The sequence below is a fragment of the Jaculus jaculus genome, chromosome 10 (assembly GCF_020740685.1).
Source record: "Jaculus jaculus isolate mJacJac1 chromosome 10, mJacJac1.mat.Y.cur, whole genome shotgun sequence".
Taxonomy (NCBI): Eukaryota; Metazoa; Chordata; class Mammalia; order Rodentia; family Dipodidae; genus Jaculus; species Jaculus jaculus.
In genome coordinates, this window is record NC_059111.1 from 17,830,887 (window position 1) to 17,846,149 (window position 15,263).

Genomic DNA, 15,263 nt, shown 5'->3' on the forward strand with positions numbered 1-15,263 from the left:
AGATTATTTAATGTCTAATGTAGTAGAAATGCTATGTAAAATGTTGCTACATTGAATTACTTAGGAAAGAATGAGCTGAAAAACATCTATGCATGGTCAATATAATGCAATTTTTTTCAAGTATTTTTACTTACAGTCTTTTAAGCCATAGGTGGCACAGAATCCACAGCTATGAATATAGAGAGCTGACTATAAATGATAAAGTCTTAGCTTTTTATGGTCAATTTTATAAATGCAGGGTCACATGTAAAGTAAGACTGTAGGCCCTATAATTTTCTTTTTCAAGTAAGAAGTCATTCCTTTTGGGGCTGGATAGATGGCTCAGCAGGTTAGGCACTTGCCAATGAAGCCTAACGACTGGGATTCAATTCCCCAGCATCTATGTAAAGCCAGATGCACAAAGAGGTGCATGCATCTGAAGTTCATTTGCAATGGCTGGAGACCCTGGTGTGTTCATTCTCTCTCTCTCCCTCCCCCTCCCTGCTTGCAAATAAATAACACATATATATAAAAAAAGAGAAAGAAATCATTCCTTATATAAAAATTCATCACAATGAAAATGAATATGTACTGACATAGGAAGATGTTCACATTGTATTGAATGGGGAACATTGTAAGAAGGATGTACAATATGACCCCACCTAGTGAATGTGTTCAAAATACACAGATTGTGGAAAAACAGAAGGGATACTGGCCAGGTGCCAGTGGCACTAAGATTATAGGCATCTATTTTTTACTTTTAATTATATCTTTTTATTTAAAAACTAATGGTTTTGTGACAAAAGTCAGTTATTCTTTATAGTTTATATGACCTCACTGTAAGTTGTAATCTTAGCTGTTTGTCTAAGGCTACAGAAGAATATATCCAATATGCTCGGGGTCTACCTCCTAGCCATGACATAGAAAAGCCCCCAAATTACAGGTGTCAGACTCTGAGGAACACCTCTACGGCCCTAAATAAATGCCTGCATGTTCTCATCCAAGCATTTCTAAGTGTAAAATGAGCATGGCAGCTCAGAGCACAAAGGAGTCAGATGCCTGGAATCCCGTCCTGGACCAGTCACTTCCTGTCTGTGAGCCCCTCCTCAGGTGCCTCGGTTCCTCAGCCTCCTCACCTGCCAAGCACAGACACTAGGGACACCTGCACCTAGGGGTGGTGTGTTTACTAATGCGCATCTAGGCACACAGCAGTTCCGTGTTGTGAAGACGCTGGCTACTGCTGGGCTTCATAATTAGCCTTCAAAGGTCGTCAACAAATGCGAACAAGAAAGGACTATTAGATCACTCTGGAGCTTATGAAACTGTGTTTCTGAATAATCTGCAGAAGCAAGCACACATCTTTAGCACTCTTCTAACCCAGTACTAAAGGTTCACAGGCTGGGGACAGCGCTTGCTGTGCAAGTATGAGGACGTGAATTTGATCCCAAGCACCCCTGTAGAACTCGGGTGTGAGACACAGTGTGGTGGACAACAGGAGAATTGCTGGGGCTCCTGGTCAGTCAGTCTACCTGAGAAATGGGGCGTTCCATCTTCAGTAAGAGACTCTTTCCCGCAGAAGAGAAACACCTTCCTCAGGTGTCCCCATGCATGCCTACGGATCACACGCAGCTGCGCGCACGCACGTACACGCCATGTATAGTATATACATATCAAGAAGTTGTTATTCAGGTGGAGTGCTCCAATACTGTGTCCAATAAAAGGACTGCCACAAGTGCCCCTCGCTGAATGGTGACTCTTTTCCTCCGCCAGCATCACAGACTGGTCTAAAATTGTGCGTCAGTATGCACCCTTCATGTCTGCCTTCCTTCATGCATCGTTACTTCTCTGAGACTCACCCATGTTTTAACCTTTTTTTTTTTTTTTCATAGCTGCACGCACAGGTTTTTTTATGTACAAAGAAAAGCCTTTTTGGTATGGTCTGCCTACCCCCCAAAATGTGCTGAAAGCTAATTTTCATTGTGTTGGTATTAAGAGGCTTGGCTTTTCAGATGGCTTAGTGCCTCATAAAAGAGCTGCAGGGAATAGTTTAACCTCCTTTTGCCCTTTAACCTTTTGCCAAGTAAGGACACAGCTTCTGTCCCTTCAGCCACAGGAGAATGCAACCAGAAGGCCCCTACAGACACCAAAGGAAGCGCCTTGACCTTGAACTCCCCCGCCTGCAGACTGGTCTGAGGAATTTTGGAATAGCAGGACAAAGGGACTAAGGTTCTTTGAATATCCTTTTGAGTTCTATTCCCTGTCATGCACTAGCGACTCCTGCTGAATTGTCCACTCTTCCAGTGACCTACCCACAACAGGTGATGAATGACACTTAGAAAATAGATATTGTGGCTCTGAGAAATGATCGACGCAGTTAAACTTCCGGAGAGGGGTTATCCTCAGGGCAGGGAGAGAGCAGTGACGAGAAGTGACAGAGAGGCTTCTAGGTGCTGGTAACATCCTGTTTCTTCATCTGGGTTCAGGTTGTGAAAACTCATCAACTTGCACACTTCTACCACATGTACGTTTTAACACCTACCAGTTTTTGTTTGTTTGTTTGTTTGGTTGGTTTTTCAAGGTAGGGTCTCACTCTGGTCCAGGCTGACCTGGAATTCACTATGTGCTCTCAGGCTGGTCTTGAACTCACGGTGACCCTCCTACCTGTGCCTCCCGAATGCTGGGATTAAAGGCGTGCACCACCACGCCTTGCACATCTACCATATTTTAATAAAAATTTAAAAATCATGACCGTGGGAAAACTAAACTGAGGCATTCTAATGAACCCATACACCTGGTGCTTGCTGAGAGGCTCTTGGGGAAAGCACTGGCATTCCCAAGGTGGTCTGGTGTGGCTATAACCATACCTACTGCAAGAGCACAGGTGAGCATTCTGGGCTTGGCAGAGGTACGAATGGACACTAAGAAGAGAGGCACCTAGCTGAAATGATCTCACTTGGCCTGTGGGGCTGTCTGCAGAACGGGAAAGTCACCCCAGCTCTGCCAAAGGGGCAACAAACTCAACTGCGAGGACAGAACAATTCAAGTCTCACACCAGGCCCTTCCTGTTACTCCTTTTGCATTACAGCGAGAAATTAAACCTTCCCATACCTCAAAATACTTAAATCGATTTTTCAGAGCCTCAATAGTTCTTAGGCTTTCTTCGTGTTGCTTTTCTTTAGCTGCCAAAAGGGACTTCAGCTTTTCTCTCTGAAATGGAAAGGAACAAATACCAAGTCAAGTCACCCTGTGCTTGGAACTGGTCCAGAATGCATTTCAGAAAACATGAACTGGAATTACTTTGAGTCTGGTAGATTTTTACTATTCATGTATCTGCTAATTTATAGGAACATATGAATAAGACATATATCTACCCAAGCAATATGAAAAGCTCAGGTTTGCATTGTTTTAGATCAGCACTTTCAGACATTTTTCTTTAAAGTGTTTAGAATTTTTTTTTTTTCATGACGAGTTTCATTGACTTTGAACTACATTTCAAAACAATTCTACAGTCACTTGCAGGCTTTGTTCTTCCCTTTAAGCACAAGCCAGAATAGCGAACCCTGGCCTCCATCTCAATTCAGGATGCCGTGTCATCCTCCACTAACGAGACACTTGGATGCTTTAAGATAAGACATGTCATCCTACCTCACTCTCCAGATCATCAGCCACCATAACTTCCTAAATTGAAGAGAAGAAATGTGTTTTAATGCTTGAAAGTTTCCCTTGAAAAGCATGAGCTTGGCAACTTTTTTTTTTTTTTCCAAAACAGAGTGATACATAGTTAGGATTGGCTATTCCCAATTGGGAATAAGATTGGGGGGCTATGGAGATGGTTCAGTGGTGACAGGTGCTTGCTTGCCAAGCCTGATGGCCCAGGTTAGATTCCCCAGTACCACATGTAAAGCCAGATGCAGAAAGTGGTGCATGCCATCTGGAGTTTGTTTGAAGTGGCAAGAAGCCCTGGCATGCCCCCTCAAATAAATAAATAAATAAATATATTTTTGTAATTATGAGAAAAAGATTGGGGATGAGGATGTGAGTGCAAAGTGTTATGGGCTATGAAGTCTGTTCTACAAACTGTCATTCATTCTCACTAACTTCAGAAAGAGTCCCCAAGTTCTACTTGCTCCTCCTCCTTACATCGTCTGTCTCCTTCACTAACAACTGCACAGTCCTTGGTTATTACCACACATGTGAAGCACAAATAACTGCCTTCTTCTCTGATATTAGCTTTATTATGAAATGTCATATATGTGTATCTACAATGTTCTATATCAATGCTTTAAAATATGGTTCAGCACAAAAAATAAACAACTGTCTGACTATCCTTGTAATGTACTTGGAAGGAACATTTGTATTTTTTATTCCTAAAGTCCAGGGTCAAATATATGTGTCAACTCAAAGTAATTTTCCTCCCCCCCCCAAACTGCTATTCCGTGGGCTGTCCCATGGAAAGCCTTGTGGCATGGAATGAGAGACCCCTGACTCAGTGACACTAGTCATCTTGGAAGAAGACACTTTACCCCACAGATGTTTGCAGTCTGCCAACTGCATGAATGGCCCCTCATGTGTGTCCCGGAGCCAGGCCGCCATGCCAAGCCATTTGCAGAATGCGTGTAGGATAACAGATGCTTGCTATGCCGTTACACATTAATAAACAAATGCAGCATGTACGTCTGAGATTATCTTTGTTCTGTCCTCTCACTTAAGTGGGCATTTGACTGGCTACAGGAGTCTAGTAAGAAATTTGTTCTCTTCACAATTATGGAGGCATTTCTCCACTGTTGTTATTTCTAGTGTGACAGCTGAGAAAGTCAAAGCCATTTTGATTTCTAATCCTTGAACATATGATTTGACATTCTTCAGGGGATGGCAGAGACACTTAGAGAATCTTTATGTTTTGGGTTATCTAAAGCTTCACTGTAAGCCCTCCAAACATGAAAAAAGCATGTCTTTCAGTTCTAAGAAACTTTCTTAAGTTACTTCTTTTAACGATTTTTTGTTCTGTTATCGCTTGCTGGACTAACTATGAACTCAGACGCTCTGCTCAGCCTCTTAGATTATTCTCCAGTCTTGCCCTTTCCCATTTGCAATGTCCGTTATCTTTTTCCTGTACTTACAGGGCATTTCCCCATCTTTCCTTTTGATATCACAGTGGTATAGTCTTTTAAAGCTATCCTATTCTTGACTCCTAACATCCTCTTGTCTCCTGAACAACACTCATAGTGTGCAGTTTTTATCTTGGGGTTTTAACTTCCTTTCCCTGCACACTTCACTCTGTGTTTCTCCTGTGTTTGCTTAGTCTGCATGTCCAGGGCTCAGGCTGTCTTTGGTTGGCCAACACCTTGGTTTCTCCTTGGGTCAAGGCTGAAGAACTCAGAAACTGACTGCAAGGTCTACACAGAGGGGCTTTATTGCTAGATGATGGGTCTATTGGGTGAGGAGTCCCTCCTCATTATGGTATCTAAAATAAATTTCAAGACATTAAAGTTAGAGGAAATCTGAACCAAAAGGACAATCAAGGGCTTACCTCTTACTTAAAAAGCATATCATATATCATTGTCACCTATGGCAAGTCATTCTCATGATAAAGTGTGCATTTAAAGAGTGAATTAATTATGTGCATTTCAAATATCTTCTTTCCTCCTAAAATAACTTATGAATGTTTCTTACACATGCATTTCTGTGCAGAACAGAATATAACACAGGCCACACCTTCCAAGATCCTGTTCATCACAGTGTCTTGCACAGTCGCCTGAGCCCCTCGTTCTTCCTTCAAAGTTCACTGGAAGAACCATCTCCGCAAGAAGTTGCCTCTGAGGTGCAGATCCCACCGTCGCTCTCCTCACACTGCCCTGGCCTGTGTACTGGCCCTGGCTTCTTCATATATAATATTAAAAGCGTTGTCAAGTCCAAGGCTTGGCCCTAGTAAGATGCAACTCCTCCCAAGGATAATGACCTGATGTCATCTCCTTTAGCACCACGGCCAGCAGTGACAGCCCAAGGGCAGTGATCTGTCACTGGTGATGGCTACAGGAACTGGCACAGTTTCATAGCAGAGTCCTTACCTCATTCAGCTGTAACTGCAAACCATTGACTTTATCCAGCAGGATTCTCTGTTCTTGCTGGATTTTTCTCAACCTCTCCTTCAAATCTTCATTTTCCACTTCTAGATCCTTAAATAATAACGAAAACAAATAACTTTTTTGATTTGTTTTTGTGTGTATGCATGTATGTATGTATGGCTTCATGTGTGCAAGCACGGGCATACATATGCTACAGCACACATGTGGAGGTCAGAGGACATCTTTTGAGGTGGTTCTTGCCTTCCAGTCCATTTTTTTTTTTTGTGAGACAATGTCTCTCATTGTTGATCATTCCACTCATCAGTCTAGCTGGCCCACTAGCTTCCAAGAATGTCTCCTGTCTCTGCCTCCTGTCTCACTGGGATCCCAGCAGCCCTCCACACTTGCAGCTTTTGGGAGGGGTCCACGGATCGGGACTTAGGTGCTCCGCTTACCCAGCAAGTGCTTTCGCCACTGTGCCATCTCCCTAACCCAAGACAGACAATCTTAAGAGAATATTACTACAGGTGAAAGGCTTGAAAAGCAGATTCCTGTCAAATGTAGACATGTGCATGTATAAAAGAGCTTTAAGAACAAATGATACATAAGGTTTGGGTTTTGCAGTGCTGGGTTTCAACCCCAGGGTCTTGTACACACTCTGCTCCTGAGCTGCATCCCCAGCCCAGGACGTAATAGCTTCAGTGACACTCAGCTGACTGAAAACCTGAAGGTCAGTAATCAAATCACCGTCCTGTGCTACCTGACTGACAGAAGCATACACAGGGGAGGAGGGAAGTGTGACTCCAGGGCACGAAAAGGATGACAACAAGAGAGACACAGTGGCAGAAGATTGCTGGGGTCACAGGTGTGGCCCCTGCCCAGCTAGAGTGCACCTCCATGACAGTACGTAAGGAACTAAGACCCCACGCGACGCTCTGTTCTGTCGTATCGCGTAGACGTTCCGTTTGTAACTCGGAGGCATTTCAATCATAAAGTAAATCGATGCGGGCTCTTCCTCTAATGTAACCCACAAACGTACTCTGACACTTTCACCAACATGAAGGTGAGAAGCACCTGTCTGATGGATTAACAAAGTTAATTTTCTTAAGAAAAATCAAAACTGCCGGGCGTGGTGGCACACGCCTTTAATCCCAGCACTAGGGAGGCAGAGGTAGGAGGATCGCCGTGAGTTCAAGGCCACCCTGAGACTCCATAGTGAATTCCAGGTCAGCCTGAGCCAGAGTGAGACCCTACCTCGAAAAACCAAAAAAGAAAAATCAAAACTACTTTAAGAAAAAGTACAGGTTTTATTTTATTGACAGAAATGGCCGTCACTTTTCTAACTATTTTTCCAAAATGATTGTGTAGATCACTGGTGCAGTTAAACCAGCAAAGAGTTCTATCAGGCTCTTTGTTGCCTTTTATAATGTAATAAATAATGCCTTCTAAATCATAATTTAATTATTTAATATTGGTTAAACGTTACTAACAAAAAACAATTCCAGGCTGGAGGAATGGCTTAGTGGTTAAGGCGTTTGCCTGAAAAGCCAAAGGACCCATGTTCAATTCTCCAGGACCCACGTTAGCCAGATGCACAAGGGGGCGCATGCATCTGGAGTTCATCTGCAGTGGCTGGAGCCCTGGCACACCCATTCTCTCTCTCCCTCCCTTTCTCTGTCAAATAAATAAATACATAAAAATAAAATATTTAAAAAATCAATTCCTGTATGAATTGTAGGAGGAACTAGAAAGAAACAGTCACATGTCATGTCCCCTCACTGTCCCCACTCATTCACCTGTTCTCTCACTCCCTGTCTGCTCCCCATCCCACTACAAGCAAGTTTAGAGTGCGTTTATAGAAGATGCCATTTTTAGCTTTGTACCTCAATGTTTCGATGCTCCCTCTGGTTTGACTTCACGTTCACTTCATCTTGAATGTGTGTCAAGTTCCGCTTTATACAACATTAAGAAAAGACAAGTTAGTGTGAACAAAAAGCTGTAGACAGGGATATTTTATCTAAATACGAAACCACTAATGGTTTTCAGTTCATGAAATGTTAAACTTCCTGCATACAACACAAGGTGGCAGTATTTCCTCTTAAAACTCCCGCGTGGCAAGCATCTCACACATAAAGCTTTAAGTTAAGTGCGATTTGTTTTAAAACGCTAACAGAACCTCTAAAATTCATTACGGATTTCAAGTTTATTATAACTAATCACAAGTTTATGAAAAAGAAAATCTGTGACACAAAGTTTTTTTGTTGTTGTTGTTTTTAAATAAAACACCACCTCCCAGAGGAAGAATTTAGTTTCAAAGAAAAAAAAAAAAAGAATGGGAGAAGAGGAAATCACATGAAGTCTGAAAGACAATACACAATTGTTTACTTCTCTGAGCTTGTTGAAACTAAGCACTGAGAAAGACCCAAGCTACATACAGGATCTCTAAATAACCTACTGGGTACATATTCTGGTTTTGTACACTTACTGCTTTGTAACTTTACTCCAGCTTAAGAGATTTGCTTTAACAAAAACACACGACCGTGATTAAACAACAGAAAACATGAGCTCCCTTTTCATACCCAACTTGATCTTTAAATCTGCACAAGAAGTGAGTAAGAAAGCCATTTCTGTTCTTGCCTTCTTTATAGCTACTGTTTTCATCCTCAAAGACAGTGTTTTCATATTGTGAAGTATTTGGTCTGTGTTTTGTTTAACCAAGTTAAGCAGTCATTCTAATGAGTCTGGACTGGGAGCTGGAAGGATGGATTCCATTTAAAAGGTATTATCTACACACTTTGGTTCAAACTACTTGCCCAGCTTCATTCCTCCTGCAAAAAGACTATTCCTCAGCAGAAATCTGACATCACCCCACAGCTCACTTAATCCTCACACCGCACTCTTACTGTGGCCTTCCCTGCGCAGTGCCCATCCACTCACGGCCTCTCCTCTCCACCCTTGCCAGGCGCAGACACACCAAGTCCATGCCAATGAAGACCAAACTTCCGGACAAATTCCTCAAGGAACCTCCCTGGAACCTCTGGTTCTCAGAAGCAGTGGATGCCACTGAGAAGGGGCTCCCAGCCTGCCTTCTGCTTGCCAGTGGTCCTCTGATGATATAGTCATGGTCCTTTGCCATACAAGCCCTTTCCTAACCTGGTGACATCACCAGTCTCCCTGGCCTCCTCCCCAGGTGCACACCACTCCTGTCACACTGGCCTTCTACTGCTCTGCCTGTGGGTGGGCTAGATATGCCCCTTCAGCAAGGACTTAGGACTTGTCCTTCTCAACCTGCGAGGCTTTGCCCGTAGCCCCCACCCCGCCCCACCTCCAGCCCTCCATGCCGCTTTGCTCCACAGCGTCTGCTATGATGTGAACCCTTTGTTCCTTACTGTCCGTCTCCCGCGCTAACCTGAGAATGAGTCAAAGTCTTCTCCTAGAACTACATCACAGGCTTCCTGACCCCAGGGATTACAGATCCTGCGGTAGAGGGAAAATGTCCCATGTACAGCAGAAAATCTGTAAGCATATTCATAAGGAGTGGAAAATGGGAAGTAGGAGCCTACAGCGTGACTGTTCCCAGTAAAATATGAGCTCCCTGCATCGACTCAGGTAACTCCTACAGCACTGGGAAAGTGCAGAGTACCATTTCCACATGCATCTGCCATAATGCTTTATTTCAAGTATATGCACATTTCAGAACCCTCCCACTCCCAGGTCACCTGAGGAACAGGGAGAAGAGTGGGAGTTGCTCCTGATAGCTAAGTGTCAGCAGGCATGGCCATGCATGAATGACTTCCTTCTGATGGGGGGAGAGACCATGCATGAATGTGTTACTTCATTCTGATGGGGGGAGAGGAAGTGAGCTACAACACAGCCTTCAGACTCAGGAGAGACGTGGAGGATGACAGATGACACAGAATGACGCTGAGAGTTCTCTGGAGGTACCTGATGACTCTCTCCTCAGGGGCTGGAGTGCCCATGTTCCTCTCACGAGAGGAAAGCTGAGTCTGGAAGGAAGAGCCAGCAGGAGAGGAAGGCTCCCTGCACTAGCTTTGGAGCCAGAGTGCTGTGAAGCAACCTCACTCTAACTTGGAGAGATGAGAGGAAAACACAGGTGTTTACTCAAACTAGATGCAAAACCAAGGTTACATTGTGATTTGTTAAAATCAGTACGTAGTATGAAGTGTTTCGGGCATCATGTTATTTTTTTTTTAAGTCAAGTCCTCAATTAAATGCACATAAGAAGAAAGAAGGACTAAAGAGAAATAAAGACATTAATAGTGGTAGTGAAATCCTAACCTATCAGTTTTCAAATGTTTTCAGCTGGGCATCATGGCTCATGCCTATAATCACAGAACTCCAGGGAGACTGAGGGAGGAGGATGGGAAGTTTGAGGATAGCCTGGGCGACACAGCAAGGCATGTTCTCAAAAAGAAACATACATACATATATATAAACAAAATCCCTTTTTTCATTTCTTATTGCACTGGAAAAGTTTTCCAATAGCAGTACATATTTGCCTCAGTTGTAAGGGAGGGGAGGGAAAAACTATGATCTGCCAGGCCCAAATGCATAATTTAAGAATCTCAGTGAGGTTTGAATCTTGTGCAAGAAGGGGCTGGATTTTTAAGCTCTCAGTCAGGAGGTTTTCCCCATTGGAAATATTCACTGTAATGTATGTCCCCATCTCAAGCTGAGCCACAGCATCTTCAAAGGCCCTCATGACATAGTTGTTCACAGGCATTGACTATCTGAGGAGAGAAATTGGCACGCACTAGACTGAGGACATTTTCTGTGTAACCCAGTAACCAGTTGCACTAAAACATTTTAATTCAACTGCACAATACAATTTTAAAAAGTAAAATTAAGAGATACCTGTTGCAAAGATGGTCCTTTCCTCCAAAGTTCTCTCCCTAAAGATTTAAAGAGAAAAATGCGGAACAACAGGGTAACTTAGGTAGCTATGTGTTCCCTAACTATATCATTGAGCAAATAGTAAACTTTAATTCCTTTAAGGTTTTTTATTGCTTAGTTTTACTTTGAAATTTTATGTTTAAAATAATAGTGTGGGCTGGAGAAACGGCTTAATTGTTAACGTACTTGCCTGCAAAGCCAAAGGACACAGGTTCAATTCTCCAGGATCCACATAAGCCAGATACACGAGATGGTGCATGTGTCTGGAGTTTGTTTACAGTAGATGGAGGCCCTGGTGTGCCCATTCTCTCCCTCCTCCTCTTTCTCTGCCTCTTTATTTCTCTCTCAAATAAATAAATAATTTAAAAACCAATAGTAATATTTTTTGCCCACCAAATTAATAGTTTTTCTTTTTATACAATGATATTCAAGTAAATTGGAAAGTACCTTATCAATATATAACAAAAGTTTAAATAACCATGCATATATCCTAAAACTCAGTGATTTCATTTCTAAGAACTTATTATAAGTTTATCATAAAGTATACCAAATATGTGCATATAAAAATATACCAATGAAAAACTAACTAAAACACTGGTTACAGAAATTTCATCAAGTGAAATTTAAACAAATGCAATACTAACAATTATACTATAGAAAAATGTTTATGAAGGAAACGTCTTCAAAATGTGTCACATAGAAAAGTTAAGTTACAGCTGGGTATTACAGGTGACGTTTTATGAATAAGGGAAAATATGGGCACTTTGCTCCTCCTTTTCAAAAATGTTAGTATGTATAATTTTTATGTGTCAATTAAAAATACAATGAAACCCTTAAGTTGCTCTTCTTCTTCAGTTCTTAAGTTAGCCCAAAGAGGTTGATTTCACTGAGAGACAGACTTGCTCCCACTGTGCACTGTGCTGAAACAAGGGACTACAATCTCAGCCAATCCGTGCTAGAGGGGAGGAAGTACCACTGCCACCTGTCTTTAAAACACAGTTCTTCAGTGATCTCGACCTTTCTAGGCATAGAAAACTGCTGGTACCTTTGCTGGTATTTTCAGATGCATTCTTCAATAAGGTTAGAATGTCCAGGTTGTCACCAATTCTTGCATAGTAAGAACTATCGTGGCCAAGGGCATCCAGTAAGTTTACATCAGCACCATTTTTAACTAAGACTTCTACGGCATCTCTGCAGCCATACTCACAGCCCAGCATGAGAGCAGTTCTGAAAGAAAAACGGAACGTTACAAGGCTTTGAGGGAAATCCAAGGGATATTTCAGAAGGACTCTGACAGAGGGGTCCTTTCTTGAAGAGAGATGCCACTTGTTATAGAGACAGACATTACTTCATCCTTTTCATCTTTGATTTACCTTTATCATACTTATAAAACACATGTAACACATTTGCTAAGTCTTTAGTTTGCAGAGCCAAAAATCTTTTTGATTTGTTTGCTTTTTGAGATGTAATCCCATTTAGCCCAGGCTGGCTTAGAACTCACCAAGGATGCCCTTGAACTTCCAATCTTCAGCCTCTAACTTCCAAATGCTGGGATTATATGCAAACACTACTATGCCCAGCTTTCTGTCATTTTATACAATTATTTCCACCACCAAACTAACCAAACTCTAATCTTTAATGTCCTATAAATACCACAAAGATCTTCCACAATCATAACTATTATATCACCTGCTCAAAACCCAACCATTCAGAGTCCTTTCATGAACTAAACCACACTGTGCAGCCTTCCTAGACAAGTCCCTTCTTCCCCAGATGAGAATTCTAATGCTATTGCCAAAAGAACCTTTGTTCCCTTGTGTGAGGCTCACATTTACAATCTGTCTCTTCAAATACAATTGCCCCAACATGACCATGGGCCACTGCTGTGTCCTGTCATGATATAACCACCAGCACTTGATCATTTCACAATGTATCAACAAACAGCAGTCAAATAACAGTACAATTAAATTCTCAAAGAAACTTATAAAGGTTCTAGAAATTAATTTGTCAATACTTTACCACTAAGGAAACTAACACCCACTCAAATGAAGTGACTTATTTTATATCCTAAATTTGTCTTCAATTGTGAATACTGGATTTTATAAGAAAAACTAATCTTGCCTCTACTCTATATTTCTAAAGCCAGCTGATAACTAATTTATACAATATTTATTGCTTTTCCTCGCTGTTGTTTGATCCTGAAGTAGATTCCCCCCACCCTCTCTCTCTCTCTCTCTCGCTGTGTGTGTGTGTGTGTGTGTGTGTGTGTGTGTGTGTGTGTGTGTGTGTACATGCATGTATGCAGGCTAGAGTGTATCCTTAGGAAAGCTATCTACCTCTTTTTGAGATACATTCTCTCTCATTGGTTTGGAGCTCAACAATTAAGCTACATTGGCTGGCCAGAAAGCTCTAGGGGTCCTCCTGTCTTCATTTCCCCAGTGCTAGAATTATGGGCACAACTGCCACGTCTGACATTTTCACATGGGTACTGGGGATGGGATTCAGGTCCTCATCAAGCAGGTTACCCACTGAGCCATCCCCCCAACCCTAAAATCAAGTTTTCTTAGGTAGGTTTGGAACCAGAATAATATTCACAAAATAAAGTAATAAAAAATGGGCCTTTCTTAATCATGGTACTGGCTTAATTCCTTAAGAATTTCTTCCTTTAAAGTATCTGAATAATAGAAATAACTGGAGCTAAAAATCTGATATCAAAAGACAATTTTATTATATTTGTCTACTTCCAGTAAGTTACAAACAATAAGATACATGTTTAAAAGAGAAAAAGTAAGCGAAAAGTAATTTATTAGTAACCACCTATAAAGTCTCAGAGAGTTATACATTATTGCAATAACTCAACTAATTGAGGGAATGTATTTTTTTTTTTTTTTTTTGATTTTTCGATGTAGGGTCTCACTCTAACCCAGGCTGACCTGGAATTCACAATGGAATCTCAGGGTGGCCTCGAACTCACTGTGATCCTCCTACCTCTGCCTCCCGAGTGCTGGGATTAAAGGCATGCACCACCACGCCCAGCTAGGGAATGCAATTTAGATCTGTCATTAGATACTTTTTGACCAAAATAATGGGAATTCTACAATGATCAACTGCCATGAAATAGTTGACCAAGTAAGGAAAGAATTATGGGTAGAAATCCTGAGAGCATTACAACTAAAATACCATTGATACAGAAAGAAAAAGAGAGAGAGAGAATCTCAGCGTATGGAACGGACTCTGTTTTGGAGGTGACGCCACTGTGCCCTGGCAGGCTTAGGAGAAAGCGCCTAAGGGAATCCAAAATGACTCACACCAAGCTCCAAGACTCCCAAGAAACATTTCAATCCCAAAGACTCATATATGAAGAAACAAACTGTAGGTGAAAACATGTTTTCTCCTGTGTTTACTGTTTGTTGTGCCTATTAAAGATTTTTATTTTTAGGCTTAAAATAACTGGGACAGAATTCCTCTTTTCTTGAACTCTCTGACCCTCATCACTGCTTTTGTCCAGCACTTGTCCTATAATCTTCCCTAGCTCCCTCTTCCCCTTTTTCGGAAGATGATGAGGAAAAGCGAGAAGCCCTGCTAATTCCAGGGAGGAGTAAGACAAGGAACAGGACCATAGCAACTGAGTCACCTAGATACAGTGTATCCAGCTGCCCAGGAGCCAGGCTGACAGATTACCTGTTTTGCTTGTCTCTGGAATTGACGTCTGCCCCCCGGTCTATCAGCAGCTGGCAGATGGTTGGTCTACACATCTGAGTGGCCAGAACAAGTGGTGTCCGCCCATCCTAAGCAACAAGAAAAATAAACTGGTGCTCAGACAACACGTCTCCCAAAACATGAAGGTTATAATACATGGGTCGAAATGAGACCAGACAAATTGACTTACTATGTCTTTGGCATTCACAGAGGCCCCATGGTCACAGAGCAGCTGGATGCTGGAAGGACAATCTGCCATCGCTTTAAGAAACCCAGAAAAATGATAAGTGGTGAATACCTGTTGGTAAGACACGTGGTGTTTTTCTGCATTTGGGTAAGGCAACATGACTTCTTCCAGTTTTGAACGACCAAGTGTCAAGCCTTGATTTTTCAGGTTATATTGCAAAGCATTAATCTTCTATCTTAAAATTAATTAGATAAGATCATTTTAAAATAATCTAGTTGGATCAATGAAGTACCAATCCTGATACAGATTTTTCAGGTTATATTGCAAAGCATTAATCTTCTATCTTAAAATTAATTAGATAAGATCATTTTAAAATAATCTAGTTGGATCAATGAAGTACCAATCCTGATACAAAAACA

The 15,263-nt window shown here is 41.8% G+C and overlaps 1 protein-coding gene across 3 annotated transcripts in view; it reads right to left on the minus strand.

The window, feature by feature from the left end:
* Uaca (uveal autoantigen with coiled-coil domains and ankyrin repeats) overlaps positions 1–15,263 on the minus strand; it is an 88,882-nt gene that overhangs the window by 16,526 nt on the left and 57,093 nt on the right. For 2 of the 3 annotated variants that reach the window (XM_045160267.1, XM_004666726.2), the window contains exons 6-13: positions 14,848–14,918; positions 14,640–14,746; positions 12,004–12,185; positions 10,920–10,957; positions 7,928–7,996; positions 6,048–6,155; positions 3,625–3,657; positions 3,088–3,186 (exon numbers count right to left, since the gene is read on the minus strand). In XM_045160267.1, the coding sequence (XP_045016202.1) occupies positions 3,088–3,186; positions 3,625–3,657; positions 6,048–6,155; positions 7,928–7,996; positions 10,920–10,957; positions 12,004–12,185; positions 14,640–14,746; positions 14,848–14,918 (707 nt within the window). The remainder of the gene's footprint in view (positions 1–3,087; positions 3,187–3,624; positions 3,658–6,047; positions 6,156–7,927; positions 7,997–10,919; positions 10,958–12,003; positions 12,186–14,639; positions 14,747–14,847; positions 14,919–15,263) is intronic. The other variant, XM_045160268.1, reaches the window with a different exon arrangement.